The following is a 15,402-nucleotide window of genomic DNA, read 5'->3' on the forward strand; positions in this document are numbered from 1 at the left end:
GTGGGGTTCCTCCCTCAGATGAAAAGTAAATAATCCCATCATTGACAAAGCACTTTCAGGTGTTCAAAATGCTTTGCCGAGCATTACCTCATTCAATCTCACCATTTGGACTATGGGGATAACTGGCTCCATTTTACAGATGATGAAACTGAGGCTCAGGGAGTATTCGTGGCCCACCCAGAGTCACAGTGAGTGTCAGAGGTGGAATCTGAAGGTAGAGAGTGCAAGTGTCATTTTACAGATGAGGAAACTGAGACTCAAGGATATACCCTGGCTTGTATAGGGTTGCCCAGCTAGGGATGGCTCTAGCAGGACTGCAGCTCCTCAGGATGCCCTCATTCCAGACCATCGGCTGGCCTGTGCTCAGCCGGGCCCCTTTTGAACTGAGTTGAGGCTCTCTGAGGAGCCAGGGGAGCAGGATCTAATCACTGGCCCTGCTTAGGAGGAAGGAAAAGCCCCCTCCCCTGCTCCCAGGCCCTGGCCCCTCGGAGTCTCTGCACTTGTTCTCTTCCAGGACCTGCTGAAGGTGTCCTGCCAGGGCCTGGGCCTTCACACATTCCCGGCGCTGTTGCCTTGGACCACAGAACAGCTGGACCTCTCTCACAACCACCTTCGAGTCCTACACAACAATACCACAGAAGATCGGCCCAATCTCCGTTACCTGGACCTCCAGGGGAACCGCCTAGAGGAGCTCTCCCTGGGGGCCCTGTTGCCCTTGCGCTGGCTCCAGGCTCTCATTCTGGCCCACAACTCCTTGAACCGGGCTTACATGTCCAACAGCCAGGCACTGCAGCCTCTGGGCCATCTGCGGTTCTTGGACCTGTCCGCCAACCACCTGGAGAGTGACATGGCTGCCTTCTACGTGGCCAACCTCAGCTCCTTGTGGAGTCTGGATCTCTCCAACAACCTCATCACTCACCTGGCACGTGGTGCCTTCCGGGGCTGCCCCAACCTGTTGGACATTGACCTTAGTGACAACTATGTCCTGCAAATTGAAGCTGGAGCTTTTGAAGATTTGCTGCAGCTGCGGGAACTCTCCCTGGCTAGAAACTCCCTGCACTGCATCTCTGATTTCAGCCTCAGGACCCTGTGGCAGCTCAACCTGAGCTCCAATGCCCTGCACTTCTTTGCCACCAAGGAGGAAAATTGGGGCTACCAGCTAAAGGTGCTGGACCTGAGCCACAATCAGCTAAGGACCATGCCAACGCTGTCAGCTCTGCGCCATCTCCACCATCTCAACCTCTCAGACAACCAGCTGAGCTCCCTGGAGCCCCACACCGTCCCCTCCCCTCAGGGCATTGGGCCTTGGTACCAAGAGGCCAGCAGGCCAAATCAGACCCTGAGTGGCCATAGCCCAGCAGCCAACTTGCCTGAACTCACTGATCTTGACCTCAGTAGGAACCAACTGGCCATGCTTCCGGTAGGCTTCCTTAGCCACCTCTCTTCCCTCCTGAGGCTCAGCATGGCCTGGAACTGTCTCCAGAATATGTCAGCTCACCAGCCCAGCCCTGGCCTGCCTCTTCTGCCCCTGACATCTCTGGATCTCCAAGGGAATGGGATTCAGACTTTTCCAAGCTGGGTGTTTGAAATCCTGCCCAGTCTCCAAGTCTTGGATTTGGGGGACAATGAGCTACAGCTCTGCTGGAGGTCAGAGGCTGGGCCAGATGGGCCCTTCCAAGAAACCCATCAGCCCTTCACCTCTGCTTTCCACCTGAAGCACCTGAACCTGGGCAGAAACAGGCTGAGGGGACTGTGTCCCGCCGGATTGCTCCCCTTGGCCTTGTTCTCCTTAGATCTCTCGGACAACACAGGGCTAGCTCTGATCCCCAGTGACTTCCGAGGCCTGCAGCATTCCTTACGTGAACTCTCCCTCCGGGGGAATGGCATGGAAAGTGCCCACCTGTGGCTCCCCTGCCTTCGGGAGTTGCGACTCTTGGACCTCTCGGCCAATAAGCTGGCCAACCTGCCCTGGACCCTCAACTGTTCCTCATATCTGCATAGCTTGGACCTGCGCAAAAATCTCCTCCGGACCTTGGACACAGAAGTGTTGGGTGGCTTGGGTGGCCACCTCACATCTATATTCATTGCAGGCAACCCCTTTCACTGTTGTACCCTGGGCTGGCTGGCTACTTTGGCCAGGGCCAATGTGAGTGTGCCAGATTTAGAAGAGGCATGGTGTTTGTACCCAAACAGTGAGGGGGGCTCCTGGGCACCCCTGGTCGGGGACCACAGTCACCTCTGTACCTGGTGGCAGTGGCGGGGAACTCAGGCTGGGTGGGTGCTGCTGGCTGTCACCAGCCTGTTCCTCATCTGCTGTGGGGTAGCTGCCCTGGTGCAAAACAGTCCAAAGCTGCCCCGGTGCCTATAGTCTAGGAGAGCCAGAGGACAACCAGAAGGCCATGGGTAGGGAGAGACTTGGCAGGCCTTTCCTGGAGAAGAGGGCCCCAGACCAGAAGTAGAGGCAGGCAGGAAATGCATGAGTGAAGACTAGTAATAAAGGCTGCTTCCTGTGCACACTTCTCTCTGGCAGCTCAATTTTGTAGCCCTGAAGGCCTCAAATGGGGTCAAATCGAGGCCTTCTTTTTGAGCTTGTGTGTACCCAGGGATCCCCTAAGATGTATGCTTCTGAAAGGGATGGGCGATCCTCTGGAGGACAACATGAATTCCAGCTACATCTATCTTGTCAGAAGCCCTTTGGCCTCTAGACCAGTTCAGAAACTCATACTTGGCCATTTCTTTTTTGCAACATTGCTTGATCCTTGGGACCTTTAACACAGAAACCCAGCTCTGGGTTTACATACACAAATCAAGTTCAGTCTCAGAAGGAAGCAGGGTTCTCTTTGGCTCTGAGAACATCAGAATGGAGTTCACTTTATTTAGGTTTCTGCATAAAACACAAAACATTAAAAAGGGTCCTGGGTTCCCATGTAAGCACACAGACTAACAATACATTGAACACATCTTCCAGGAAAGAACACATCTTGCCCACAAAACAGGACAACCCCTTTCTCCCTCTCCAGTGAGCCCCACCTTCACCAGAGACCTATACCGGCCCACATTCTACATAGCCACTCAAAGTTTGAGGCTTCCTCGAAAGGGAAAAGCAGGTTCTCTCCCTTCTCTGCTCCCCACTTCCAAAAGCAGAAGATAGTTGGGGTTGCAACAGATCTTGGGCCTTCCAGTGGTACCAGAAGGCTGAGGCTCCCTCTCCCCCCACCAAGGGGACTTTTGGTGTTGCTTCCCAAAGGCCCTGCACAGCCTGCAGAGCTCACAGTAGGAGGGGAGGTAGACCAGGTGGGAGTCTGTTTCCTTCTCTACATCGAGGCCTTGTCCCTTGCTACTCTGGCAGCTCCAGGCCCCCCATGGTTATCCTATATGGTCTCTTTGTTCAGCCAGTTACACAATAAGCATTTACTATGTGCCAGGCACAGGCAATGGGATACAAGGACAGGCAAAAGCCAGTCCCTGCCCTCAAGGAGCTCCCAGTCTAATGGGAAAAATCACATGCAAACAGCTAGGTCCAAACAACCTATAAATAGGCAGCATGAGAGGGAATCCACAGAGGGAAGGAAGGCACTGGTGTTAGGGGCTTCTTAGAGATTTCAGCTCTGACTTGAAGGAGGCAGAGAATTCAGGACAGCCAGCAAAAAGGCACACAGACACGAAGTGGAGGGAGAGCAAAGAGCCAGGCTAGGAAGGGCTTGAAAAACCAGAGGATTTTATTTGATCCTGGAGTTTATAAGCTGCCGTTGGAGTTTATTAAAAGAGGAGGGGGGCTGGCATGTTGTGGTTACATCTGCATTTTAATGAGGTTCATTGGACAGCTGAGCGGTGAATGGACCACAGTGGAGAGAGATGGGAGGGAAGAGAGCCAATGGGGAAGCTAGTGGAATAGTCCAGGCACAAGGTTACAAAGGTCAAAGTCAATAGTCCTTAGCAACAGATTGGATATGAGAAGTGACACTGAGGATGAGGTAATGAGTCTGGGTGACCAGGAGGTGGCAGTGTCCTCAGCAGTAATGGGTAAGGCTGGAAGAGGGGAAGACTTGGAAAGGGAAAGAGAATGCGATTGGTTTTCAACAGGATGAGTTTACTGGGGGACAGGAACCATGTCCACAGGTTTCCCACCCCTGGGTTAAGAAGTCTATGGGCCAGCCAGTTTGAGATGGCCAATAGGTAATTGGAGATGGGAGACTGGAAGCCAAGAAAGAGGTGAGGGCTGGACAAGTAGATCCCCAAACCATCCCCATATCTGACCTCCAAGAGGCTGGAGTTATGGAGGACTTCCTCTGCTGCACTCTGGTGGTCGTGATCCAGAAACCCCTGGATCTTTGAATTGATGTCTTTAAGGGTCCTGCTTTTCCCCAGCAGCATCATTCATCAGCTCCTCTGTTAGGGGAAGTTGTTCATCTTGCTGCTAACTCTGGGGCAGAGAGGCTTCTGGGGAGAAGGGTTAGAACCCGGTTCCCAAATGGGCTAAGTCCCATGCTGACCTTGGTAGTAACCAAGGGGCTCCCCAGAAGCCCAATGGTCCATTAAAATCAATTCACCACAAACATTTATTAGGCCCCCACTGTGTGCCATGCACTATTTGAGGCACAAGGAGCAGACATTCTAATGGGGGAATCAAGGGCGCCCAAATATCCCTCTCCCACTCCTGCAGGCCCTCCCTCCCAGGGTGTGTGTTTGTATGTGTGTATGTATGTTTGTATGCATGTGTGTGAGTGTGTAAGTGTGTAAGTCTGTGTATGTGCATGTGTGCGTCTTTGTATGTGTGTGAGATTGTGTTTGTATGTGAGTGTGTATATGTGAGTGTGCATATGTGTGGGTGTGAGTATGTGAGTGTGTGGGAGAATATGTGTATGTTTGTATGTGTATATGTGAGTGTGTATGTGTGAGTGTGTTTATGTGTATGTGAGTGTGTATTGTGTGAGTGTGTTTGCATGTGTGTGTATGTGAGTGTGTATATATGTATGTGTGAGTGTATATATGTGTGTGTGTGCTTGTATGTGCATGTGAGTGTGTGTCTGTGTGTATATTGTGTATGTGTGAGTGTGTATGTGAGCATGTACGTGTGTGTTTGTATGTGTGTGAGTGTGTATGTGTGAGTATGCATATGTGAGTGTGTGTGAGTGTGTGTGTGTGTGTGTGTGTGTGTGCATGTGCCCGCACAAGTGCTGGAGGAACACAGTTTCAAAAGGTCTATGACTGCATCTTTCATGGATACTGAGAGACTGGGCAGCTAGGTTGGGACCAAGTTGGGATGTGTTTTCAAAGCTAAGGAGAGGAGGTTTTTATGATGCAGGGGAGAGGGGAGGTTCCACAGAAGAGAGCAATTCCACACCTGCGTTTTTAATATTTCTAGGAGACCAGTGCGCCCCTAGAGGCTATGGGGGGACAGAGAGCAGACCAATTACAGAATCCAGGAACACTAGTGAAGGCAGGAAGAGAAAGAACGGCCAGAGTCAGGGCTGGCTGCAAATATGGGAGCCCCTTCTATCCGGCCTCCTTTGCTCCCATTGGAGATGTTTGCTAGAAATTCACTGCCTCTCCAGCTTGGGAGAGGCCTCGGGGCCAGCAAGGCCAAGCTGTGCCTGTTGGTGTAGCCCTGCCTCTTCCTGCCTCTGGCACCCAGGCTGCATCTCTGCCCCACATCTCCAAGCAGAAAAGGGCCTTGAGCTCGCTCAGTTGTGTCTGGCTGTTTTCCTGGATTTGCACATACTTGCACATACCCTCTGTCTCTCTTCACCTGTTTAGTCAATCCACTTAACTGAGGCAGCACTTCCGAGCCTGGCCTCTTGGTGCCCTTCTCATAGAATCATGGAACATTAGGTTTGGAAAGGATCTCAAAGTCTAACTGGACCCTGCCCCAGAGCCCCTGTATGACATTCTGGACATGAGAGAACCTTCAGCAATACCTCCAACCTTAGTGCATAGCAGAGATTTTCGAGTCAAGACAAACCCACTGTATGCCTTTCAGTGGGACTTAGAGCTCCTTTGACGTCAGAAAATTCACACCAAAGGGTGGCCTGCTGGGAACAGTGGTCGTTTTTGATCCCAGAGATTATGTACTGGGGCAACTCTCCAGAAAAGACTGGATGGTGCGATTTATAAAATGAGAAATTGGGCCAGTAATCTTAAGGTCCCTTCCTGCTTGGCCATTTGGTATCTCCACTAGCACAGTCTCTCCTGACTGACCTCCTGGACAGATCTGCTCTCCTATAACCTATCCTTTAAAGGCCCAACAGATGAATCCTCTTTCTACTTAGATCTTTTCTCTGATCAACAATGTGCTGTGGCTCCCTATTGCTTGTCAAGTCCATGCTGAACATCTTTGCCAGGCATTCCCCACTCTGTACCACCCTCTCTGTTTTTAGTCTTCTTTCTTATGATGCTCCTCCATGCACTCTCTGCTCCAGCTAAACTCCAGAAATGCATCAGGCACTTCCCCACCTTTCAGCTCAGCTCCCTGTGCCTACAATGTTTCTTCTCCTTGCCTGGTGAACTCCTCTCCCCCACCTGGAGGGCCCAGCTCTTGCTCATTCAGGAAGACTTCCCTTCTGCCCTCAGTCAGTAACCTCTTGTTCTCTGTCCCTACCCACCCCCCTTCCCCAGTCCTTTGTTCACACTTCTCTGTTGCACTCATTATCCTGTAGTATTGGGTATCAGAGTTATTTCTGGCTGTCTCAGCTCCTTTGTGTGAGAACAGCAACTCCCTTCCTTAGGCCAGGACCTGGTATCTAGCTCTCCAGTGCCTGGCACAGAACTCTCTAAACAGGAGACACCCAATATATGTTTGTAGAAATGGACAGCCCCCTACCCCACCCTGCCCCCGCCCCCGCCAGCAGCTCCCAGACATGTTTGAGGCACTGAGGCCTGGGGAGCTCGTTCCTCTGCCTACTTTATGAGACAAGGCTGACAGCAGCTTCTGGAGTTTGGGGCTCTGTTTCCTGCACTAATTGGGAGAGTTCCACTGGAGGCTGGTTGAGAGACAATTTTTTGAAAAGTAGGCATCTCTAGCCTGTCAGCTCCTGCCTCCCACAGTCTCTTGTGTCTCTGCTATGGGTCTCCCTGGGGTGGGCTGCAAACATGGAGGGGGGTGTTGTACAATATCTGGAGTCATAATGAAGCACCTCACAGACTGCTTCTCTTCCTCCTCAGTGTAAGTCACTTTCCACCCCCTTTGTAGAGACTGTGTGTATGAATGTGTGTGAGAATGTGAGTGTGTGTGTGTGTGTGTGTGTGTGTGAGTGTGTGCCTGGAATCATTGCTCAGCTGGAAGATGCTGTTTTACAAAACCCTAAGTTCCAGTGGACAGAAAGCCTGCCTGGGGGCAGACACCTTGCTCTTCTCCTCAGTAGTAGCTGGGTGACCTGGGGTCAACTGCTTAAGCCTTCTGGGCCTCAGTGTCCCCATCTACAAAATGGAGTTGATGTGCCTTGTGCCACCTCCCTCACAGGGTGGTGCTCTTGGTGCCCACTTCAGTGCCACACTCTGCCCTGGCTGACCGTGGCAAGTTTGTTTCTCTCCTGTGGCTTCAGTCATCTTCTCTGTAACATGAAGGGCTCCGACCAAATGGCTTTGGAGGGCCCTTCTAGCTGGAGAGCTGTACTCTACGGTCCCCGGCCACACATTCAGGGAGACCTGATGGGAAATTGCCCCGAAGATATTGTAGCCAAAGAACATCGGGACAATTTCCCTCTCCATATCCAAATGTCTAGGGTCACAGAACATGACCTCAAGGTATTCTCAGCCTCCCCTTGAGTCAAGCAGCCCTGCTGGTCCCCCAGTTGCCTTTGGCACCATAGTTTGGGGTGTCATAGAGCCCTCTGGAGTTGTAGCCTCAGTAACAAGGTTGGAGGAATCTGGAGATGGGAAGGCAAGGGTGTGGCTACAATTGAAGTTGGAATTAGAAAGACCTGGGTTACAATCCTGCCTCAGCTGCTCATTAGTTGTGTGACACTGGCTAAGTCATTTAACTTCTTATAGCCTCAGTTTCATCATCAGTAAAATGAGGATAACAATAGTACCTATCTCAAGGAGTTGTGAAAGCCAAATATCATAAGAGATGTAAAGCTCTTTACAAACCTTAAAGGACCATGGAAGTGCTAGTATTATTATTAGTAGTAGTACCAGCAGTAGCAGCAGCAGCAGCAACAACAACAACAAAGAAACAACAGGCAGCTGGGTGGCTCAGTGGATACAGCACTGAAAGACCTGAGTTTGAATCCATCTCCAGGCATTTCCTAGCTGTGTGACCCTGGGCAAGTCACTTAAACTATGTTGGCCTCAGTTTGTTCACCTGCAAAATGGGGTTAATGTTCTCACTTATCTCTCAGACTTGTTACGAGATCAGACTTCTAGAAGATGCTTATTCCCTTCCCCAACAACTTCTTCATTGTGCCCCTTGACTCTAATCTATATCCATCCCAGTCTATCCTATGTATTCCTGTTCAAGCCCAGATCTGACCTTAATAAAAGAGTGCCTTGCGGCTATTAAGTGACTGAGTCAGGTGCAAACCCAGGTCCTCTTGACTCGAAGCCCATTCTCTAACCACTGAACCACTTTGCCACCCATGTCATTCCCTATTCAGCCAACTCCGACGACTCCCTATTGTGTGTGAGGCAAAAATGGGAACTCCTCTGTTTAGCTCTCAAAGCCCTTCCCAACGTGGCCTCAACCTCCCTTTCCAGCCTCCCCTCCCGTACACTGTGATGCAGCCAAACAGGCTGTCTCTGATCTGCACATAGCCTTCATCTCCCATCTCCATGCCTCTGCAGTGGCCATCCTCCTTGCCTAGCATGCCCTCCCTCCTCTCCTCCCCCTCTTCCTTAAGAGACTTCTCAGGCACACCTTCTCCAGGAAGCCTTTCCTGGTTTCCCTCAGCTGCCTGGGCCTTCCCTTCCTCCCAGACTGCCTGTTGTTTTTCTTCTGGCCTATTCTTTCAGGTAGCAGGGGACAGAGTGCTGGGCCTGGAGTCAGGGAGGCCCAAGCTCCAACATGGCCTCTGACACCCATTGCTTGGATGACTGGCCAAGTTGCTTTATGCCTCCAGCCTCAGGCTCTTCACCTATAAAATGGCCCCTCTCTCTCAGGGTCATACAAGATGGTATTTCTAGTGTATTTGGCAAACTTTAAAGGGCTATAGAAACTGAGCTATTATGATCCTCGAGGGCAGAAATTGGGTCTCAGGTGGGTGGTGCAGTGGCCAGAAAGCTGGGCCTGGAGTGAGGAAGTTATTATTGTTCAGTCTCCATGACCTCATTGGGGATTTTCTTGGCAAAGATACTGGAGTGGTTTGCCGTTTCCTTCTTCAGCTCATTTGACAGAGGAGGAAACTGAGGCAAACAGCATTAAGGGACTTAGCCAGGGTCACACAGCTAGGAATTGGCTGAGGCCAGAATTTGAACTCAGGAAGATGGGTCTTCCCGACTTTAAGCCTGCCACCTCTTTCCACTGCAGTGCCACCTAGCTGCCTGAGTCTGGCTGGATGACTGTGAGCAAGTCATTCTACCTTCTCTCAGCTTCTCTTTCCTCTTTTGTAAAAAGGCAGAATAATAGCAGCTACTTTCCACTGTTGTCGACCATCTCAAAATGTAATGTTTTAGGTGCTTTGCCAACCTTAAGGCACCATAGAAATGCTCACGATGATGGTGATGAACAAAACATTCTCTCTCCCTGCCCCCAAGAGGATCGCCACACGAGGCCAACAACAGCAGTAGGGACTGCTTAGCTCTTTGTCCAGATCTGCCAGGGCTGTTGGTGAGGAAGGCTCCTGGAGGGGATACTGCTTGGCTCGGCAGGACAACAAACGTCCTTCCTGTTGCCTCCCTGGCATGTGCTGGCCTGCTCCCCCAGCACACACTTGCAGGAAGGCAGAGACCAAGCCTGCTGCCGAGTATGACAGAGATGGCATGGCCATGTGGGTCGGAGGCTTGGATGTGTGTCAGGCAGCATGTGACCTTAGTGGCAGCTATGTCCAGCAAGCAGAGGTGTCCCCAAGGCTCAGGCCCAGGGCCTCTTCACTTCTCTCTCTAGATTCCTTCACTTCACAATCTCCTCAGTTCCCATGAATTCAAACATCTCTATGCAGACTCTCAGATTAACTCTCCCCTGCCCCTAGTTTCACATGTTCCTCTGCCTCTTGAACATTCCAAAGTGAATATCCCCCAGGCTTTTAAATGCAACCTGCCTGATAGTTCAGGCAAGAGGCAATGAGGGCTTAAGCTCAGATTGTGGGATGCAAATGGAAAGGAGATGTACAGTTGGCTGGTTGTTGTCCTTCATGCTCCAAGAGGACCAAAATGCCCTCACTCTGCTCGAGTCGAGTTTCAGTGTGTCTGACCTGGAATGCTCTCCCACAGGTCAGGTACAAATAGTGCCCGTGAACATTTGGGGTGCAGTCTCTAAATTTGCACATTGTGTGTTTCCTTTGAGCTGTTTCAATTCTGCCTTGCACGTAGGGCACAGCACCTTCTCTGATGTGGGCACGCCATGCTGAGCGGTCCTGTGCCAGGGTCTCCCATGTCACACAATTAATTCCAAAGTTCTTAAGAGAGACCTGGAGAGTGTCCTTCTATGGCTTCTTCTGACCACCATGCGAATGCTTGCCCTGTGTGAGAGTTCTCCATAAAATAGTCTTTTTGGCAAGTGTATGTTTTGCATTTGAACAATTTGCCCAGCCCATTGCAGTTGCACTGTCAGACAGTTTGAATGTTTGGCAGTTTGGTTCGAGAAAGGACCTCAGTATCTGGTAGCTTATCCTGCCAGGTGATCTTCAGAATCTTCCTCAGACAATTCTGGAAAGGATGTATAATAAAGATGTTAGAAAGGTCGAAACGATCGGAACTGGCAGTTGTTTGGATATGTGGAGAGAGAGTGAAGTCAGACAAAGATGACACCTGGGTTGGGAGCCTGGGTAATGGGGACAGTAATAGCAAAATTGGGAAGGGGAGGGTTTGGGGGCAAAGATAGTGAGTTCAGTTTTGGACATGTTAAGTTGAAAATGCCTAGGGGATATCCACTTTGAGATGTCCAAGCAGCAGTTAGAGATGCAACACTGGAGCTCAGGAGAGAGATCGGGGCTGGATATATAGATAGAGAAATTATCAGGAGAGTTGATCATTGGGGCACAGGAGCTCATAAGATCAATAAGTGACATCACATAAAATGAAAAGAGAGAGAACCCAGGACAGAGCTTTGGGGGGGGGGTTGGGGCATGGCATGGAGGAAGAGTCAGAGAAAGAACAGTCAGATAGGAGAACCAGCGGAGAATAAGGTCATGAAAACCTGGAGAGGGGAGTGTCCAGAAGAGGGTAATCAGCAGAGCTGAATATGGCACACAGGTCAAGAGAGGTCAGCACTGAAAATAGCTGTTGTTTTACTGTTTGTGGTTTTTTTTTTTTGATTTGGATTTTTTACTCAGTTTGCTTAGCTTCTCCTTATGAATTCAGGTGCTGTCTAATTCGGCATAATCCAGTTTTCCTCTTTTCCTCTGGAAGGTGTGAGCTTTGATCCCTGCCTTGGATTCTGAATATATACCACAGCTCCAGTGTTTCGCCTCTCCCTGCCTCCTCCCAATCTTTAAAGCACATTTTAGTGATATCTTTGCTCTTCACATTCTGGCCCCCAATTAACTCCTTTTGTGACAAAAGGAAACAAAGAAGCAAAAATCCCTGTGTCAATGACAGCCTCTGGTGATGCCATCAGAGCTGTCCCGCTACCCCAGCATCCTTCACCTCCGCACGATCTGTTCTCTGAGACCTTCGCTGGTTTCTTCCATTTTCCCAGCTTGATTTCCTTTTGGTGATTTTTTTTGTGTGTACGTCACCATAGTTATTGTGTGTCCTGTTTTCCTCTTCGGCTTTTGGTGACAGAGTTTCTGCCTCCCTGACAATTCCTTGTTCTACGTTGTATTTCCTACTACTAATTGCCAGTGTTCCTCAAAGGCCCATCCTTGCCTTCTCCTCTTCTCTTTCTATGCCAAGGGTTCTTCGACTGCAGTCCATGTACTCTAAAAAATATTTTTATAACTGTATTTCAATCTATGTAATTGGGTTCCTTTGTAATCCTATGTATTTTACTTTAGCTTTAAAATCGTTATTTTGACAAAGTATCTATCGCCTTCCCCAAATGACAGAAGGGGTCCATGACATGAAAACGCTGACACAGTCTCTCTCTCCACTATCTTTCTTTCTAACCTCTTTGATGGGTTTAGCTGTGATATTTCTGCAGATGACTCCTAGCTCTATCTATCCGGACCCAAAATATCTCCTAGACTTCCATTCTGGGTCACCAGTTGCCTATTGGATATCTCAGACTGGATGTCCTGCACACACCTTAAACTCAACATGTCCAAAATGGAACTTGCTAGTTTTTCTCTGCCCCCTTGCCCATGCTCCCCCTTCCAAACTTCCTCACCGCTGTCAAGGACACAATTCTTCCCTGCGGGCTCCCAGGGGCTAACCTCAGCCTTGTCCCCAGTGCCTTGCTCTTCCCCACATCTCTGCTCAGTTGGCAAATCTTGCGATTTCTAACTTGGTGATGTCTCTCCATCTGACCCTTTTTCTCTCCTCACACAGCTCCCTCCTTATTGCACGTGCTCAGCACCTCTCACCTCAATGATTGCCACAGCCTCCTAACGAGGCATCCTCCCAGCCCAAAGTCCCACCAATCCAGTCCATCTCACACAGTTCTGCCCAAGTGATTTTCCTCAAGTTCAGATTTGACCATGTGACTCCCCTCCTCACTAACCACCAGAGGCTTCTGATTGCCCCTAGGCTAATATAGGAGCTTCTGTGTTTAGATTTTAAAGGCCTTGCCAAGCTGGCTTCACCCACAGATTTAGCCTCGTTGGACTGTACTCTCCTGCACTCTTTGATCCAACTAAGCTGACAGGAACCTCTGAGTCCCACTTCTGGGCCTTTGCACTGGCTATTCTTCACTGGCACCATCTCAGCGAGTCCCTCACTTCTTTTCAAATGCAGCTCAGGCCTCACCTTCAGCACCTTTCCTGCCCCCCCCCCCCAACCAAAGCTACCATGGCTTTTGAGTACTTTGCATTTTTTTGTATTTATTCACTTGGCATTGATGCCATCTGGACTTTGAATACTTGTTGTCTCCCTCATTCCTATGTCAGCTCTTTGGGAGGGGAGATTGCTTCCTTCTGCAGACTGGTATCCCAGTGTCTAGCACCATGCCTGTTGTTAATGCTCATTGATTCCTTACTTTCTTGGTTCTGATTCTTTCTGCATCAGTTCAAATTCAGACCCAGATATTCCTATATTTCTAAGCATTCTTTGTATCCTCATTTCTTACTCCACAACAGTTTGACATCACATGTACACTATCATTGGTCCAACCATCCCCCAGTCAATAAGAATTCATTTGGTTTTCTGTAGGTTTTGATGTTTGGTTTGGGGTTTTTTCTGGTCATGAAGAGTGTTGCATTGAATATTTGGAATCACTTTTTTGAATCACTTTGTTCCAGCCTTTCACTTGCATTCTGCATATATATATTTCTTTTCCCTCTAACACAGCTTTATTGCTCTCTTTTGTCTTTATATTGCTTAAATTTCCTCCTATACTTTTGACCCAGCAATACCACTTCTAGGGTTTTATCCCAAAGAGATCAGACAAGTGGGAGGAAGACCTGTATGTACAAAAATGTTTATAGCAGCTCTTTTTGTGGTGCCAAAGAATTAGAAATTAAGGGGATGCCCATCAATTGGGAAATGGCTGAATAAGTTGTGGTATATGCATGTAATGGAATACTATTGTGCTATAAGAAACGAGGAGCAGGTGGACTTCATATTTACCTGGAGAGACTCATATAAACTGATGCTGAGCGAGAAGAGCAGAACCAGGAGAAATCTGTCCACAATCACAGACACAACGTATGTGTGATGACCAACTTTGATGGACTGGACTCTTCTCAGCAATCCAGGGTTAAAAGTCAACTCTAAAGAGAGATGTCTACACCCAGAGAAAGAACTAGAATGAACTGAGTTTGGATGCAGATTGAAACAAGCTACCAGCTCTGTCTTTTTCTTGTTTGTTTTGTTTCTTCCTTCCCATTGTTCATTCCATCTGATACAATCCTGCTTTACAACCTGACTAATGTCTAATGTGAAAGTATTTGCAGATTCTATACTTGATTGCATGCCTCCCTGGGGAGGGGAGGGAGGAAGAGAAATCTGAAACTCAAGCAATTGTGGAATTGAACCTTGCAAACTAAAAGTAAACAAACAAATTAATAAAGATAAAATTTTACTTAAAAAATTTCCTCCTATAATTCTTCCCCCATTCCCAGAGAGCCAACTTTTAACAAATTATTTTAAAGAAAAAGGGGAAAAGAAAAAAAGTCTAATTCATTAATATTGTTTTTTTTTAAATCTAGCAATATTTATACAATGTTCCACCTCTGGCTCTTTCATTCCCTACTTCTGCAAAGGAGTGTGTGTGAGCATGTATGTACATGTGTGTATATGTGTCTCTGTGTATACATGTCTGTCTGTATGTGTACATGTACATATGTGTACATGTGTCTGTCTGTGTGTGTATATGGGGGGGTTCTCATGTCTCCTCTTTGGGGACAAACCTTTTTTGTAATGTGCAGCATTGGTTATGATTGGTTTGCGTTGATGGTTCTTTCCATTTATATTGCAGTCATTCTGTCTGCTGTTTTCTTGGCTCTGCTGACTTCACTTTGCATCAGTTCATGTAAGTGTTTTCAGGCTTCACTCTGTCCATCATATTTGTTTCTCATGGCACACTTAAATTCCATGACATTCACATACTACAAATCCCTTCCTCTGTCTGGGACTCAGTTTCCTCCTTTGAAAATTGAGGAGAGTGGCCTAACAGCTGCCTCAGTTTCCTTCCATCTCTATCCTGTAGCTGTGAATTCCCTAGGGAGGGGAACAAGGTAGGGGCAGTACCCTAGACCTTCTTGCTCTGGCCTGTTCTTCTCGGACTCATAGTTCCATGTAGAGTTGTGGAGCAAAGGCTTTGAGAGAAAGGCAGTTGGTACAGGTGTTAGGTCACCCAGTCTCTCATGCTGGACTGACCCATGAACAGGCTCTGGAACTGGTTTCATCACAAAAATATGAATAATGCTGGCAGCCTCCCACCGCAGCAAGGCTGTGTGAACATGGTGCAGAGGCCCAATTGTGAGTCCCAGCTCCATTACTAACTCCCTATGCTGTGTGAGACACATGACTCAAATGCTCAGATCCCCTGCCTGTGAGAGGAAGGAGCGGGCTAGCCGATTCCCAATGGTCTTTCCAGATTGGGCATTCTTTGGCTTTGCCCAATCTGTAAGCTTGCAGCTATCTTTTGGCCAGGAGTCGTGGCACCCCCACAGCTCAGTCACCATCCCTTGTTCTTTCCTAATTCCTTCT

General features: G+C 48.8%; 1 protein-coding gene across 1 annotated transcript in view; it reads left to right on the forward strand.

The window, feature by feature from the left end:
• LOC138141643 (transforming growth factor beta activator LRRC32-like) overlaps window positions 1-2,514 on the forward strand; it is a 3,017-nt gene extending 503 nt beyond the window's left edge. Inside the window, exon 2 of the mRNA XM_069062373.1 lies at window positions 515-2,514. Coding sequence (XP_068918474.1) covers window positions 515-2,368 — 1,854 coding nt within the window. The 3' untranslated portion in view covers window positions 2,369-2,514. The remainder of the gene's footprint in view (window positions 1-514) is intronic.
• The last annotated feature ends 12,888 nt before the right edge of the window (window positions 2,515-15,402 follow it).

This window comes from Petaurus breviceps, unplaced genomic scaffold, assembly GCF_028583685.1.
Source record: "Petaurus breviceps papuanus isolate PSGF00001 unplaced genomic scaffold, PetGlider_PUasm1.0 90451, whole genome shotgun sequence".
NCBI classification, from domain to species: Eukaryota; Metazoa; Chordata; class Mammalia; order Diprotodontia; family Petauridae; genus Petaurus; species Petaurus breviceps.